The sequence below is a fragment of the Hylobates moloch genome, unplaced genomic scaffold (assembly GCF_009828535.3).
Source record: "Hylobates moloch isolate HMO894 unplaced genomic scaffold, HMol_V3 SCAFFOLD_9, whole genome shotgun sequence".
Lineage (NCBI taxonomy): Eukaryota > Metazoa > Chordata > Mammalia > Primates > Hylobatidae > Hylobates > Hylobates moloch.
This window is the reverse complement of record NW_026652284.1, coordinates 24,182,977-24,198,382: the sequence shown is the minus strand read 5'-3', so window position 1 is coordinate 24,198,382 and position 15,406 is coordinate 24,182,977. Positions and strand designations below refer to the sequence as shown.

Genomic DNA, 15,406 nt, shown 5'->3' with positions numbered 1-15,406 from the left:
GTCACAGCTGTGATTGGAAAGGTGCCTCTTTCACCTGGCTGGGCCTGGCACCCAGCTCCCTCCCCACCCTGGGAAGGCTGCCTGGGCTGCAGCTGTATGCTTTCCCACCACCCCTCAGTTCTTGACTCCGGGCCAGACTGCCTCTCCCCCACCTCTTTAATTTCCAGTCCGCCCTGTACCTCAAGCATCTCACAGCACCACGCCTCCCAAGGGTAACCCACTCTGCCACTCAGCTGTGACTGGCTCTAGGGAGGACCTGAGTCATCCAGGGGCCCGCCGAGGTCAAGCTGGGGGGTTGGGGTGGAAGGCCTTGGAGAGGCCTAAGGGGACAGTATGTTCCTGCCAGTGAGACAGTCACGGGAGTTTCCAGAGCTGCGAGGCCATCAAAGCAGGAAAACACCTGACATCCTGGACCTGGGCTGGACCCACCACCCTCACCCTCTGGAGTCGCACGCGCTCCCAGGCGAGCCCTGAGCCCCTCCCTCGAGCAGCTGCTGTAAGGGTATTTACAGCCTGGAGCGTGAGGGGGCAAGGACACGCGCTTTATTTCGGAAGTGATAATTCCAGCTCCAGGTGGGTGAACCCCGGAGGACCTAGTGTCCCCCCAGCCCCGGCCAACTCCATTCTCACCTGTACCGCTCGGGACAGTCCCTGTTCGCTCCCAGCCCACCTAGAAACAGTCCCTTCTTACTGAGTTCCAAGTGTGCAGGCCAAAGAGATGGGGCTGTTCTTCAGATTCCTCTTCCCAGCTTTCAGCCCCCGAGCTGCCCACAGCGTTCACCATCCACTTCCCGGCCGCTCTCTGGCCATGCGGGTGAACAGTGCGGCGCGGCGCTGACCTCTAGTGGTCGGTCTCGGTAGTGCAGGGTAGACAGCCGAGGCAGAGCCGCGGGCCTTGCGGGGACAGGCCACTTGTTCCCATCCCGCTTTCCTCGCCCCATTCCTCGTTTACCCGCACCCCTCTGCTCCTTGGCTGAGGCTCAAGGATTGAGCCTGACAACCCAGGCGTCTTTGGGTAGCTGCCTTCCCGGGACTAGGAACCCTAGGAATGGGTGGTGGGGTGGGGCGGGGGCAGTTCTGTCTCTCCGCTCACCCTGTCCCGCCGCCGCCTTCATAGGGACAGACACGTAGTTAATGTCTGCCATCCATCTATTCGTCACGTATTTGCGGCACACCTGCCTAGCCAGAGAGAAAAGGACACGACACGACCCGCCCCCCGGGGCTCGCAAGCCAGTCCTGGGGCCTGACCGTGCGGCAACCGCGGCAAACACTGGGCTGCGAAAGCGCAAAGGAGACCGAACCCATCGGGGGCGGTGGGGGAGGAGGGCCAGGCAAGTCCCTGGAGGAGGCAATGCTCTGAAAGACAAGAAGTTAGCTGGGTGGAGAAGCGGAGAGCGGTGCTCCGGGCGCGGGGCTCAGCCTCAGCAGATGCTCCGCACCTGAGGGCGGGCAGGAGAAGGTAAGGCCACGCCCCCCTGTTGTGATTGGCCAACCAGGGTCCGACGTGTAGGCCCGCTGGCTGCCATGATAGGTTCTCCAGTGTCCCAAGAGCGGAGCCCGCAGGCAGGCGCCGCGACCCTTGGAAGCTGTGCTGGGACCTCTGCTGGGGTCTCCGCGGGTCGCCCCCTAGGGCTTCTCCAGGCTGCGGTACTTCTTGCGCTGCACGGACACTGGGTCCTTAAACAGCACCGGGTCCAGACGCAGACGAGAGGACAGCAAGGGCATGTGGCCGAACGCTGCCGCTATCTGGTTGATGCAGCCGGAGGCTGGGGCCTGCGGCTTTGGCCTGGGCCCCGGGCCCCCAGGCGCCTAAGAGGGAAAGAAGCAATGCGTTAACGGGCTTCTCTGCCCTTCCGAACTCCCCACGCCCGTGCAGCAAGAAAGACTGGAATTAGACAGTGAGAGGGAATCCTCTCTGGCATCCCGCTCAATCCCTGCCAGTTCCGACCAATCCCCCTCAGCCCTCACCAGTGGAGCAGCCTCCTGGCGCTGCTTGCCATAGGGCACCTTGATAGGGGGCAGCTTGGTGACTGCTGCTACTAGGAAATTCATCAGGACGTCCACACAGGTGGGTGCCTCATCTGCCAGGGTCCTCAGAGCCTTGGGCAGGGAGTGGGTGAAGAGAGTGTGGTAATACCTGGGCAAGGGGGAAAGACAGGGAGAGACTGCAGCCAAATCCATCCCCAGGCCCCATTCTCCCTCCTGACCTCACCTCTCCCTTTGACCCCCATCCCCAAGCCTCTGAGCCCTGGCTGCCTCAGAGAGCTCCCATCCCTGGCGTGAACAGCTCTCCACTGTGCTGTGCCCCGTGGTTCATCGCAGTCAGTGGTGTGTTCCCTGCCCTCTCCCTCACAGCTCCTTGGGCCCCCCATCCTTGGGCTCTGAGCGCTGAACTCAGAGCCAGAATTAGATGGGTTTGGATCAGCTGGTTTCAAAGCCATCAAACATGGAAGCCCAAAGAACAGTTGTGGATGAACCAGGCTGATACTGCTCCAGGTGAGTCTCACTTCACACGGCCCTCAGGCCAACCTCATCTCGCAGACATTAGGTTATTCTTCACTCTACTGAGAATTCCCTGCCGGGCTCCTGAGTAATCTACAAGAGGTTCCAGGTTATGCATATTTGATTTAAACATGTTTAAGGGACCCCTCTAAAGAGGTCTTAAAGAATTCAGTCCCTGCCTCAAGACCGGAGCACTTCAGGCAGCTTCTGGAAGGCCTGGGATGTTCCCCAACTCATCACATCCACATTTATAAAGCATCAGGACTATTTTCTTGTCACCCCACCACCAGCAAACCCACACACTGCCCTTACTCACTGCATGGCTCTACTGAAAATAACAATAGCTACCATTTGTGGAACCTCTGTGCCAGGGACTTCATTTAATGTTCACACCAGCCCTGGGAGGCGAATCCATCCCATTTTACAGATGAGAAAACAAACTCTAGAGAAGTGAGGAGATTTGCCCAGGATCCCACAGCTGGGAAGTGGCAGATATGGGCCTTGGACCTGGATCCCTGGGGTCTAGGCCACCCTGCTCCGTTCGGGGTTGGGGGAGGGTCTCTGTCTGATCCTCTGATCCCTGTGCAGGATGGGGGTCTGTACCTATGGTAGAAGGCGGCTGTGGTGAGAACCATGGAGAATTCGTTGGTCCTCTCAGCAGTGTAGCCCCAGCCACCATGGGCCTCGTCCCAGAAATGGCTTGACGTCAGGAAGCCCACCATTCGCTCTGGGAAGCTCTGCCACACCAGAAAGGCAAAGTCCACCTGGAGAGGGACTCAAGTGAGCTGTGAGGAGGGACCTCCTAAATGCCTAGAACATCCAGGGAAATGGAGGCAGGGGCAGCCTGGCTGAGGGGCCGGGGCAGGACTCAGGGGAGAGGGCGTGGGAGCCAAGACTTGGAATTGGCTGGAAGTGTGGCATGAAAGCTTCCAGGGGCCACAAAAACAATATCTCAAAAGAGTCCGTGGGAAGCCTCCACGAGACTCCTAAAGAGGAGGCTGCCTGGCTTGCTGGGGTGGTTTCAAATGCAAGAGGCTGGACCTCATGACCTGGGGTCCCCTCAACCCTGGGAACCTGAGGGGCTGCCAGGGCCCTCTGGCTCTGTGTCTACCCACACTGGGCTTCTCTTGGGCCCAGCCCTCACCTCACTTGTGGAAAGACTGCTGCGGGCATCGAGGCTGAGGATGGCATCTGTTCTGATGGTGCTATATGGGTAGAAGCGATCACTAACCTGCAGGGAGCGGGGAGGGGGACTCAGCCATTGGAACCTTCCCCCTACCCCCATCCAATAAGTAGGAGCCATTCAGGCACAGTGTAGACTCCTGGGCCATGAATAAAGCCTCCCTTCAGGCACAGTGTAGACACCTGGGCCTCGAATATGGCAAGCCCGTGCAGAGCTCGTTTTGGGACCTGGGCAACTCGTTTGACCTCTTTGGAGTTCAGTTTCCCCTTTGGTCAAATGGGGCAGTTGGTCTCTAGGGGCCCTTCCACTTTTGACATCTTGGGATTCCTCCATTGTCATACTGTCGCATCAACTCTGGGAGGAGCTGTCAAACATCCCTCATTTGAAAGAAACAGATCTAGAGAGACGAAGGGACTTGTCCACAACCACGCGGGAGGCAGGTGGTTCACACCAATCACGGTTCCCAGAAGCCTCCCCTTCCTGGCCCCGTGTGCTGCCCTTGGTCCGTATTTTCTCAAGATCCCGGGTTTCTCCTCTGTTCCTCATCTGAGATGTCAGCGCACTCCTCTGTCTTCCCCCATCACATAAGCCCCAGTGCTCTGGAAGCACAGTTCACAGGGACCAGGGAGGGAAGAGAATCATTACTATTAGCCCTGCGGCTGAAACCTCTGTGTCATTCTTCAGGCGCAACTGCGGCTCAGGCCCAAGTATTCATAAAACACCCCATGGGTGCCCTCCCCCAGCTCCCAGCATGGGCCCACCCCTTTCATGGCTCTCCTCATCTCTTACCTTCCTGTGCCCATCAATGACTGTCAAGGGCACGGCTGTCTCCGGCCACCTGGATGGGAGTGGCCTCTCATTGCTCCAGAGAACCAAGATCTAGAGGATAGGGGGTTGTTCCTGAAGTCTGGGGTCTGGGGCAGAAGGCGGGTTGCGAGGGGCAGGAGTGATCTTTCTCAAGGTGGAAGAAGTTTGAGAAGTCAGCTTTATAAACTGCACATGCGAGAAGGGTTTAGTTGGATCCATGGTCCTTTCACCGCGGCTCTCGCCTTGCCTCTGGGCTTGTAGAAGGCAGGGATTCTGGTGACATGAGGGTAGTGACCTGTGGCTTTAGAACTCAAGAGAGTTGTCTGTGGTAGTCCCTAGCCTGGGCCCTGACTCCATGCTCCATCCCCATCTTTTCTCGAAGCCTTCATTCTCTTCCTCAGGCTCTTTTATGACTCCCAGCCCAGCTCAATGGCCTGTTTGGAGCCCTCCTGTGTGCACCCTGGCCGAGCTAACTGCTTCACTTCCTCTACAAGGACTCTTATTAGTCTATCTGGCTTCTCTAGAAGTCAGATTTGACAGTCTGTGTGCCAGAAAATGCGAACCCAGTCTGAATCTCTGGGCAGAATCCTTCCTTCCTTTTTATCTGCTCAGCCTTAAGCCCAGGGCCTAGTGCTCAGAAAATGACCGCGGAGTAAAGGAACGAATGTTTCCTTCTCCAGCCTCCCCAAGAGACATCTGCTTTCCACGTGGCTTCATCAATTTCCATGGGGAAAAGGCAACAGAATCTTGGGACTTACAGAAGAAGGCAGCAAGAACACTTGGAAATCTTCCCCGTGCCTCCCCTCAAATAGTGGTCATCTTTGGGGTCTGGAAGTCATCAGGGCCCTGCCCTGTCCCTTACCCCCAACCCTGGATCCCAGGACTCCAGCTGGGAAGGGGGCAGACCTGGGCACAGTGCCGGGAGCCTGCCACCGCCTGGATGAGCTTCAGAGGGGGCTGGCCTGGGGGCCCCACCCAGATCAGGGCGCTGAATCTGCCCTCAGGGCGGGAGCCTGGGGGAATGAGACACAGGCTATTAGAGTGGGAGGGAACAGAACCCCATGAAGAATGACCTGAGTAGGGAACCCCGGGGGCCAGGAGAAATGTCGGGACTTGGGAAGGGTCTTGGTGGGGCTCTCCAGATGAGGCTGGGGCAGCCCTGGGTAGAGCTGAGGGGACTTCAGGTTGTCCCATCCCCAGGGCATACCCTGTTGCAGGTAGTAGAAGGGGAAGTCCTGGGGGCTTGTGGAAAAAGTAGACAGGGCCAGGAGTGCCCCTGGGGGACTGTTCCACAGCAGTGAGGTGTGAGCTGATGTTCCAAAGATCCGGTCCTGAATAACCTGAAATGAGAGAGGAGCTGAGCAGAGCGAGTGGCCTGTGTGACCATGGCCACACCTCCCCTTCCAAGCTCTGGGGAGGGTGGCAGCTGCATCACCAGACCCCTGGGGTCAGAATCTGAGCCTAGAGTAGGGGGCACTCCATGATGTTGCTCCAGAGGTGGGAGATGGTGGCAGGGTCACTGCTTCCCCTTCCTTCCTCACTCATGACAGATGTCACTAATGGGTCATGACATTCTTTCAGGACTCAGAATCCCTCCCAACATAGCACCCCAGGCAGCCGTTGGCGGTCAACTGGCATTAGTGCATGCCTTGAAATCTATTTGCCACAGCAGTCTTCTGTACAGATGGGGAAACTGAGGCCAAGATTGGACAAGAAACTTGCCCCAAATCTCACAGCCAAGTCTCAGATTCATCCCAGGACCATCTTCAAGGAGGAGGGGGGGTCCCCAAACACTGGGGCAGAGAAGTATGGAGAGGTGACAGGGATGAAGCAGGAGGCAAGGGTCAGGACCCCCAGCAGGTGAGCCCCCTCACCTCCAGAGTGGTATGGATGACCTTCTCCACTGAGGAGAAGTAGGCATCCCATAGAAACTGGGTCTGCTGACGCAGGGCGAGGACCTGTGCAGGGGACATCTCCTGGAGGGCAGCCAGGACCTGGGGCAGAGAGGGAGAAAAGTGCCAGGTAATAGAGCAATTTTGAGCCCAGGAGGTCGAGGCTGCAGTGAGCCATATTCATGCCACTGCACTCCAGCCTGAGCAACAGAGCAAGATCCTATCTAAAAAAAAAAAAAAAAAGAAGCAGCAGCATTCAGGGGTCACACAGAGTTGGGTCTGAATGCCACTTGGTAACTATGTGACTGTGGTCAAGCTATTTAACCTCTCTGAGTATTTGCTCATTAATTGCTTAGTACACTGTAGAGGCTCAATAAAAATATGGTAATTACTATTAACCCCCTCTACCATTCTCAGGGGATTCAAGGCAGGTCACACATACATTTTTCAGAGCTGGACAAAATTAGTTTCATCAGATGGAAAAGTCACCATGCGTTTTGCTTTCCCACTCCAGTCCCCATGGAGGCGCTCTGAGTTTGAATTTTTTTGTAGCCTTCCCCTAAATTGGTATTTAAGCAGTCACAGGCCATTAGAGCTAGGCCCATGGGGATTGTCTGGTCTAGCTCATCCTATTGTGGAGATGGGAAAACTGAGGCTGGAAGAGGATCAGGACTTGCTCTCAGAACCCTTAGGAATCTCTAGCTCCATCAGACCCTCTGGGAGCCCCAGAGGGGAGACTTGGTGCTAGGAGAAATTCACCAGTATCCATAGAAGGCAGATAGGAATGAGGACAGAGGCCAGCCTCGATCCAGGATTCTGGTTCCCTCCCCTGTCCTGGGTCCAGTTCCCACCCCGTGGGCAGGACTCTGAGCTACCTGAAGCGGGAGCCTCTCATCAGCTACGATGGCTGCCTTGGTCCAGTCGATGACCTCGGAGAAGGGCAGCTCCCAGCGGGGGCTGAGAAGCACTGGGATGCAGCCGGCCTGGGGGGCAGGGAGGTCACTGGGGAGCCCAGCCCCACCCTGCACATACTCACCCCCCGCCCACTTCCAAGTCAGTAGCTGCTGCTGTTGGGGGCAAAGGGCAAAGAGGACAGGAACATGGGGTTTTTCAGGGAGGGGCGGTTATGATTGCTCTGCAGAGGGTGCAGTGAATGGGGACACAGGCACACCTGAGTCCAGGAGTAAAGGAGCAGGCAGCTTACTGCCCCTTCTCATTGGCCTGGACCCAGAGTACTCTACCAGCTCATGAGTGCTGAGGGACAGAGGACGGGTGATACTCAAATTGGGGTTGTACCTGCAGGGCTTGGAGGAAGTGCGAGGCAGCCTTGGAACGGTGGCCAGAGATGAGGCAGAAGGTGGCATTGGGCAGCGTCTCCTGGCGCTGGGTCCTAAAGAGGCAGATGGGGAGGTCCCACCACACATGAGCCTGGACAGTGCCCTTCGTCCCCTGGGCTCCCTCAATGGGAGCACCCCACACCCACACTCCCAAATGTGTAAACCCACTCATGCATATGCACAGCCGCACACTGACGCACTAACACAAACACAAGCCTCACACCGGCCACGCATCTGTGGTTGGACTAGGAGGCAGGAGCCCTGCATTCTAGCTCTGCCTCTGCCCTCAGTGGCCTTAGACACCTCCCTCGCCTTTCTCTGGCCTCAGTTTCCTCATCTGTAAAATGGGAGGCAGAGGACGCTGTTTCCGAGGCCCTGCCTGACTTAGACGTGCACGTCTGCCCTCCCCCACTCGGCCACAGGCAGACTTTCAGCACCCCTTGCCTGCGTGGCCTCTGAGCCCAGCCCTCCCCCACGCTAAAAGCCAGGCCCGTGAAAGGCTCCTCTGTCATGAGGTGGGCTGGGCCCCCAGCCTGGAACCACACAGGAAACTGCTGCCCAGAGGCCAGGCTCCCTCTGTTCCTGCCACCTACCCCCTCCACTGCCCTAGCCCAGGGCCACACTCAGGCTGTGTGTGCCTGTGGGGGAGGGCAGGAGTCCCAGCCTCCTCAGAGCCAGCCCGGCAATTGTCCACCCAGGGGACCATTGCCTGTGACCCAGCCGCAGGAGGGATAAAAGGAGGGACCAGGACACAGGCCTGCTCAATGTGGGACTCATGACTAGGGCCCAACGGGTCCTAGGACCCTCCTCAGTTACAGCCTGTTTGGCTCTGAGCCTGAACCTCCAAGAAGCAGACCCGGGAGTACTTAGGAGCCTCGGGGCCAGGCCCCATTGAACAGATGGGGAAACTGAGGCCCAGAGAGACCCAAGGACTGGTTCTCCTACTCATCTTTTTCTTCAGGGTCACAGATAGGGTTGGGGTGGAGCTGGGACTAGAGCAGAGATGTGCCAGCTCCTGACCCCAAGTTATCTGAACCACCCCAGAGCTGCTGCTTTCGGGGTCTTCCAGGGGACCCCAGCCTTCTTTGTCCTCCCTCCATGCTTAAGTGTCCACCAGGCCCTCCCTGGAAGAAGCCACAAGTAAGCATCAGGACACCCTTCACCTCATGAAAAGCCACAGCAGAAGCCAACCAGGTACAGCCCCCTTCACCCCTATGTCAACCTCTAAGGAATTGAAAACCTCTAGGTTAAGGCTGAATCAACTGCACCACTGAGCCTTAACCTCCCTTGATCCTCTGTGCCTTTAAGATCCCTTCTCCCTCATGTTGGAGAGCCTCTCCCTGCCTTGTCAGCCTGAGGAAGTCCTCCTACTCATCTCTTTCTTCTGAGACAAGCTCTTGCTCTGTCACCCAGCCTGGAGTGCAGTGGTGCCATCACAGCTCACTGCAACCTCGACTTCCCAGGATCAAGCAATTCTCCTGCCTCAGCCTCTGGAGTAACTGGGACTACAGGCACGTGCTGGCTTTTTTTTTTTTTTTTTTTAAGAGATGGGGTCTCTCTGTGTTGCCCAGGCTGTCTCAAACTTCTGGCCTCAAGTGATCCTCCTGCCTCAGTCTCCCAAAGTGTTGAGATTACAGACGTGAGCCACCACACCTGGCCTTCTCCTATGCTGTCTTAATGTCTAAGCTGAAACATCACCTCCTCTGGGAAACCCTCCTTGATCTCTCCAGAGATGGCTTTCTCTGCTCCCACCTCCCAGTGGACTGCAGTAGTAATGATCCATCCAAGCTGACCTATATTGAGTATGTACTTTGCTGCAGGCACTGTTCTAAGTGCTTTACATGTATTAACTCAGTTCATTCTCACAGCACCTCTATGAGATAGGAGGGGAGGTATGCACTGTTATTATCTCATTTTACAGATGAGAAAACTGAAGCCCAAAGAGGTCACATAGCTCTTGAGTAGAGGAGCCAGGGAGGCAGCTGGTGCAGCCTCTCTCTGCTTAACAATGTGTGTCAAACAATTGACTTGCCTGTCTCTCCTACAAGGCTGAGCTCCTTGAGGATGGGGCTGTACCTCCCTCATCTCAGTATCCCTAGGGCCTAGCAGAGTGCCTGGTGGAGAATGGGAGCTCAGTGGGTGCTGCCAAATGCTCAGTGAGACACTAGGGAATAGATCGGGGACTAAGAGACCAGGTATGTGGGAGGTCAATTTCAGCAGAAATTCTAGTGATGGAGCTGGCTGAGCGTGCAGCCATTGGGTGGTCTTTGGAGGTGGTGAGTTCCCCATCAGTAAAGGTAAATAAGTAGAGACTGGATGAGCACCTTTGGTGGGGAACAGGGAGTGTGTTACAGAGGAAACTTGTGCATCTATGTGGTGACCACTGAAGAAGTCTTAGGCTTCTGTGACCATGTAAGGTACCTGCCATAGACTCAGGGCCTCAGTGCCCAAGGGTGGTCAGTGTGGCTGTGCCCATGGCCTCAGTGCTCTGCTGGGGCCTGGCCATAGGCAGGGCTGCACTGTGACTTCCATGTGCTCTAGGCACCTTGGCCTTCACAGTCCCCCCTGCCATTAAAAAAGAATATAGTTGATAACTGTGTTGTTATAAAAACAAGCAATATTATATATTAAAACATTTTCTGCTGGGCACCATGGCTCATGCCTGTAATCTCAGCACTTTGGGAGGCCGAGGCAGGCAGATCATTTGAAGTCAGGAGTTTGAGACCAGCCTGACCAACACGGTGAAACCCCATCTCTACTAAAAATACGAAAATTAGCTGGGCGTAGTGGCGCGTGCCAGTAATCCCAGCTACTCGGGAGGCTGAGGGAGGGAAATCGCTTGAACCCAGGAAGTGGAGGTTGCAGTGAGCCAAGATTGTGCCACTGCACTCTAGCCTGGGTGACAGAGCAAGACTTCGTCTCAAAAAAAAAAAAAAAAAACACCACTTTTTTTTCTTCTACCTGAAAGTTCATTTTTAATTCTGCCTGTTTTTTTTGTTTTTTTTTTGAGACAGAGTCTCTCTTACTCTGCTGCCCAGGCTGGAGTGCAGTGGCGTGATCTCAGCTCACTGTAGCCTTGACACCCTGGGCTCAAGCGATCCTCTCACTTCAGCCTCCCAAGTAGCTGGGACTACAGGCTTGCACCACCACACCCAGCTAATGTTTGTAATTTTTGTAGAGATAGGGTCTCACCATGTTGCCTAAGCTCAGGCGATCCACCCACCTCAGCCTCCCACAGTGCTGGGATCACAGGCGTGAACCACTGTGCCCAGCCCTGATTTTCAAAAAATGAAAATATTTTCATGAGCCTATAAAAGTATCATGGGCCCTAGGTACTGACTGTGCCCCTTGTTCCCAATGGATACAGCCTGGGGGACTTTGAAGCATGCATCAAATTTATGTTAAAAAATGGGGGAGAATATACATATTGCTCGTACACACACAGAGTTTCTCAGAAAAGACACGTAAGAAACTGGAAGCGGTGTTTGGCTCCAGGCAGGAAAACTGGGTGGCCGAGAGACAAGGATAGAAGGGAGGCTTTTCACTCTATGCCCTTTTGTGCCTTTGGAATTTTGTACCATGTGAATGAATTACCTATTCATAAAAACGAATAAATAACAATTTGAATGGGTGGAGATTTATTCCAAAGCAACAAGAGACCATTCAACCAAGGTGGAAAAACATGGGCTTTGGAGCCAGAAGTACAGAGTTGAATCCCAACTCCGCTGCTTCCAAGCGCCTGATTAGAAAAGTGAGGGGCCCATGGAGAACAGGGAACCTTGTCACCCTGGGCTACCCCACCTCTCTGGGCCTCAGTTTTCTGTTCCCTGAAATGGAGATAATAATACCTCCCTTGAAGGGTGCATGACAGGATCAGCAGTGACTTAAGTGCCTGGCACAGCACCTGGCCCAAGCCAGGCACTCCTCAAATGTAGCCTCCTCCCCTCCCCACTCTTGCCCGGCTGAGTGAATGTGGGGCGGTGGCAGGGACTGTGAATAGCCTCTTTCTCTGGCTGGGACTTGTTTATTCAGGCTATCTCTCTCACTCTGTCCCTACGCTGTCTGGCCCAGGCAGTGCCCGGCACTTCGGAGAAACTGAGGCTCAAACAAGTCCTGTCACCTTTAGGGAGGCTGAGGCCACAGACAAAACTTGAAGGTCAGAGTCCAAGGTTGCCAAGCTTCGCCCCTGGGAAATAAAACTTATCAAAAATGCTACTCAGAGGGTGACCCACACTAATTAGAAAACCGTGGCCGTCTGTGGCCAATTTCAGATCCATTAGTAAACATTTAATGAGCACCTACCTGCTGTGCGCAGTTCCCTAACTTCCAGTTTCTCAAAGTTCAGACTGAAATCACTTTCAGGTTCATCAATAATGAACTGTGCTTAGCGGTAACTAAAGTCAGCTGAAAAAAGAACTTCCCGCAAGCAAGAGTACCTGAGTGCCTCATCGGAAAAGTGAGGGAGGGCGTGGCAAAGGGAGAGCCTTGTCGCCCAAAGTGAGCTTCTGCCTGAGCTCTGAGCTGCAGGGGCTTGGGGGAGACCCCTGACTTTTCAGGCTCCCACCTTGGAGAACACTAGGAGACAGGTCCCGGCAAAAGGACCCTGGGGCTGACCGGGACAAGTCCGTTCTTAGTCCTGGCTGTGAGGGCTCCCTGGAGGCCTCCATGTACCTTCGGGAAGTAGAAGGATCCCCATTCCCACAAGAGCCCTTTGGCCAAGAGAAGTCCCAGGAGCCCCAAGCAGAGGCAAGAATTCCTGGGAGGGAGTGGAGCTCAGAATAGGGAGAGAGACCTGTGGGAGGAGCAAAGGGAGGATACCAGAGTGACAGTTCCCGACTCAGGTTGGCCCTGGGAGAGGGTGGGATACAGAAGGAACCCTCTGCCACCGGGGCCCTGGACAACCTCAGAAGGACTGCCGTTCTTGCCTGCCCAGCTAGCCTTTAGAGGCTGCTGGCCTGCTGGGGACACAGAGGGTTAGAGTGCTTAGGGGGTAACTATCACCTGAGGCACATCACCCAAATAGCCCAGGTGGAAAAGAGTTTCTGTACAAGCTCACCACATCCCACAGGCCCCCAGCCCCTTATATATGTCAAGGGCCTCTCACTGGCAGGAAATTCTTTAGATCTGACCTACGTCATATTTGCTATAGCCAAAGGCTGTTTCCTTGAGAGGTTAATCCCCAAAATTAGACACAGGAGCAGCTTCCAGCTGTGACTGTGAGGCCCTTCTGAGGCATTTGATGAGGCTGATCATAAACTTTTGCTTAAAACTCAGAATTCTCATACTGAAGGCTTTGGAGATAGGCAATTCTGGACCAAAATACTGGCTCTTTCCGGCTAGGTGGCCTCAGAAAAATTACTTAACCCGTCTGAGCTTTCGTGCCTGGTACACAAACACTTAAATGCTAACAACTAGCATATTTTATTATAATCATTATTTATATAAGTGCTTGGCACAGAGTAAGCACTATATAAGTGGATGTGGGGAAAAAAATATTAGGGTAGGAGGTTTGGAATGAGTCGTGTTTTATGTTTTGAAAGATCCCCGGGGGAGAATTCCAAAACCTACCTTAGACACCCCTTGCTTCAAGTCCCCATCTTAATGGAAGTGCTCTCTGCCATCTAACCTGGCTCCCTCCTGCTGCAGCTGAGGCCTAAGTCTGCCAGGACTACCTGGTTCTCCCATCTCAGTCCTGCCTTCTACCCTCGTCTCTGGGCTTGCGTCTATTCCAACCCCCTCCCATCCAGCCCCCAAGGCAAAAGTTTCACTTACTGCCCAGGTCCAGGGTCTTGCTCACAGCGCCCATCCCAGGGGCAGGCAGAGGAGCCGGTGTCTGCTGTGCGCCACCCACCCCTCTCCTCTTCCAGGGCTAGCAGGGCTACCCCGGGCTGGAGGCTGTGTTGCCGCAGCTGGCCAGGAGCCCCACCTCGCAACGGGTGGGCTTCAGGGAGAAAAGGGAGGGCCACATCAAAGCCAGGCCGGAAGGAGTCCACCGTGGGGCTGGCCTCAGCCACCATAGCCTGTCCCAGCTGGAAGGTCCTGGGGCAGGGAGCTGGGTGGAGACGGAGGACCAGATGGTTCCTGCCCCTGTTCCATTGCAGAGGCATTGAGCTGCACTCTCCAGTCTGGGCGTCCAGGCTGAGGAGGAGGAGGAGGCAGGCCCCAGCAGGGCTGAATGTGTGGAAGCGAGAGCCCTCAATGGAAGCCAGGATCCTGCGATGAGTCTCAGAGATGGGTCCAACCACTGGGTACACGAATACCTTAAGGCCATCGCCCCTGCACTTTGAGGTATCAAAGCAGGCTTCCCAGTTGCAGCTGCCACCATGAGGGGCTTGAGGAGGTGAAGCGGCATCTTCTGGGGGCTCTCCAGGCTGGGAGAAGCTCTGCAGGAGCTCTGCGTCCAGCCACCGGGGCCAGCCTTGGGAAGCCCTGGGCCGAGGTCTGGGAGGCAATGCCAGGCGGAGAAGGGAGAAGCCTCCCAGCAGGACAAGCAGGAGCCAGGAGGCTGACAGTGCCAGCCAGAGGGACTTTCTTCTCCTCCACGACTGCATGTGGCCACCCACAGTCAGGGCTGGGGAAGCTGGGAGGCCTCTGCCAGCAAGCAGGAAGAGCAGGGCCTGGGGCAGGAGACCAGAGCTGGGACCGACCTGCTAGTCCTGCGCTGTCATTGTACAGATGGGAAGACTGAGGCCCACCCAGACCAGGCCGCCTGTCTAAGGTCAGACAGTGAGTCACCAGCCAGGCAGGAGGAGGCCAGGTGGGACCCAGCTTGCTGGCCTGGCCCCCCTGCTCTCAGGACTCTGCCTTCTCGGCCTTCGGACGACCAAGCCAGTCTTTTCCCTCCCAGCAGGGACCCCTGCCCCTGGGCACTGCTCTGGCTGATGCAAACCCTGTCCAGAATGCAGGGCCGTGTCCCCCTGCCCTCCTGGCTGCACCCCTTGACCTTGCCCTCAACTGAGAGGAGGGCTGTCTGCCAGGCCATGGGGACCAGTCAGAGCTCCCACAGGGGGCGGCCTGGCGAGGGACAGGCTGAAGGGAGCTGGGCTGGTCTTCCCACTCCTCCCCTTGCCTGAGCAGCCCTGGCTGCCCCTGTGCCCGCTGGCAGACACTCCTGGGCTGTGGCCCCTGTGGCTGGAGCTAAAATTAGACCCTGCGTCCCATGTGGATCATCGGAGTCAGCTGAGGTCACAGCCTGGGTGCAGCCGGTGTCCCCCGCCTTGGAGGGCCAGGCAGGCTCGGGGTCCTGGTCCTCATCCACTCTGTCGCTGCACCAGCTCAGGAAGTGCAGCCCCTCTTCCCTGCAGCCCAGCAGCTGCCCTGCACCATCTGGCTTGGAGCTATCACAGTGCAGAGGCCAGGGCCGCTGTACCAAGCCCCCCAAACCCTACGGTGTCTCCTCCCATCCCTCTCCAGTCGGCATCTGGCCCATCTAGATCTCTTTCCTTAGCAGCAGCCTGGCTCCTCCCCTGCCAGCCCTGATTCGCTCCTGGCTGGGAGGCAGGGTCTCCATTTAACCCCTTCCAAACCAGTTTCCTCAATTGCTAATCCAACCAGCAAGTACCACAACTCACAGCTGGCCATGAGCTATCACAGCCTCTGTCTCTCAGTTCTCCAGCCACCCTCCAAGGCAGAGATTTACCTGTCATTTCTTACAGATGAGGAAAGCTCAGAGAGGGGATGAACTC

The 15,406-nt window shown here is 55.9% G+C and overlaps 1 protein-coding gene across 2 annotated transcripts; it reads right to left on the bottom strand.

Moving 5' to 3' along the window:
- Positions 1 to 505: 505 nt before the first annotated feature.
- On the bottom strand, positions 506 to 15,143 carry EXTL1 (exostosin like glycosyltransferase 1). Of its 2 annotated transcripts, XM_032759387.2 has the most exons (11): positions 13,494 to 15,143; positions 7,681 to 7,774; positions 7,260 to 7,367; positions 6,367 to 6,486; positions 5,700 to 5,832; positions 5,399 to 5,505; positions 4,475 to 4,564; positions 3,647 to 3,733; positions 3,106 to 3,266; positions 1,969 to 2,137; positions 506 to 1,809 (listed from the first exon to the last, which is right to left on the bottom strand). In XM_032759387.2, the coding sequence occupies exons 1-11, from the start codon at positions 14,270 to 14,272 to the stop codon at positions 1,627 to 1,629; spliced, it is 2,031 nt and encodes a 676-aa protein (XP_032615278.1). In that variant the 5' UTR covers positions 14,273 to 15,143; the 3' UTR covers positions 506 to 1,626. The 2 variants fall into 2 exon arrangements, with proteins under 2 accessions (XP_032615278.1, XP_058300467.1); XM_058444484.1 differs by lacking the exon at positions 7,260 to 7,367 and having other exon boundaries at positions 532 to 1,809; positions 13,494 to 15,112.
- Positions 15,144 to 15,406: the final 263 nt, after the last annotated feature.

Bases quoted from the DNA above. Each gene is read 5' to 3' on its own strand.
- EXTL1 (XM_032759387.2), bottom strand. From the start codon at position 14,272: ATGCAGTCGTGGAGGAGAAGAAAGTCCCTCTGGCTGGCACTGTCAGCC. The intron at 7,775-13,493 runs GTAAGTGAAACT...CTGCCTCTTTAG, and splicing joins CAAGACCCTGGACCTGGGCA to GACCCAGCGCCAGGAGACGC. The intron at 5,506-5,699 runs GTATGCCCTGGG...TCATTCCCCCAG, and splicing joins CTTCTACTACCTGCAACAGG to GCTCCCGCCCTGAGGGCAGA.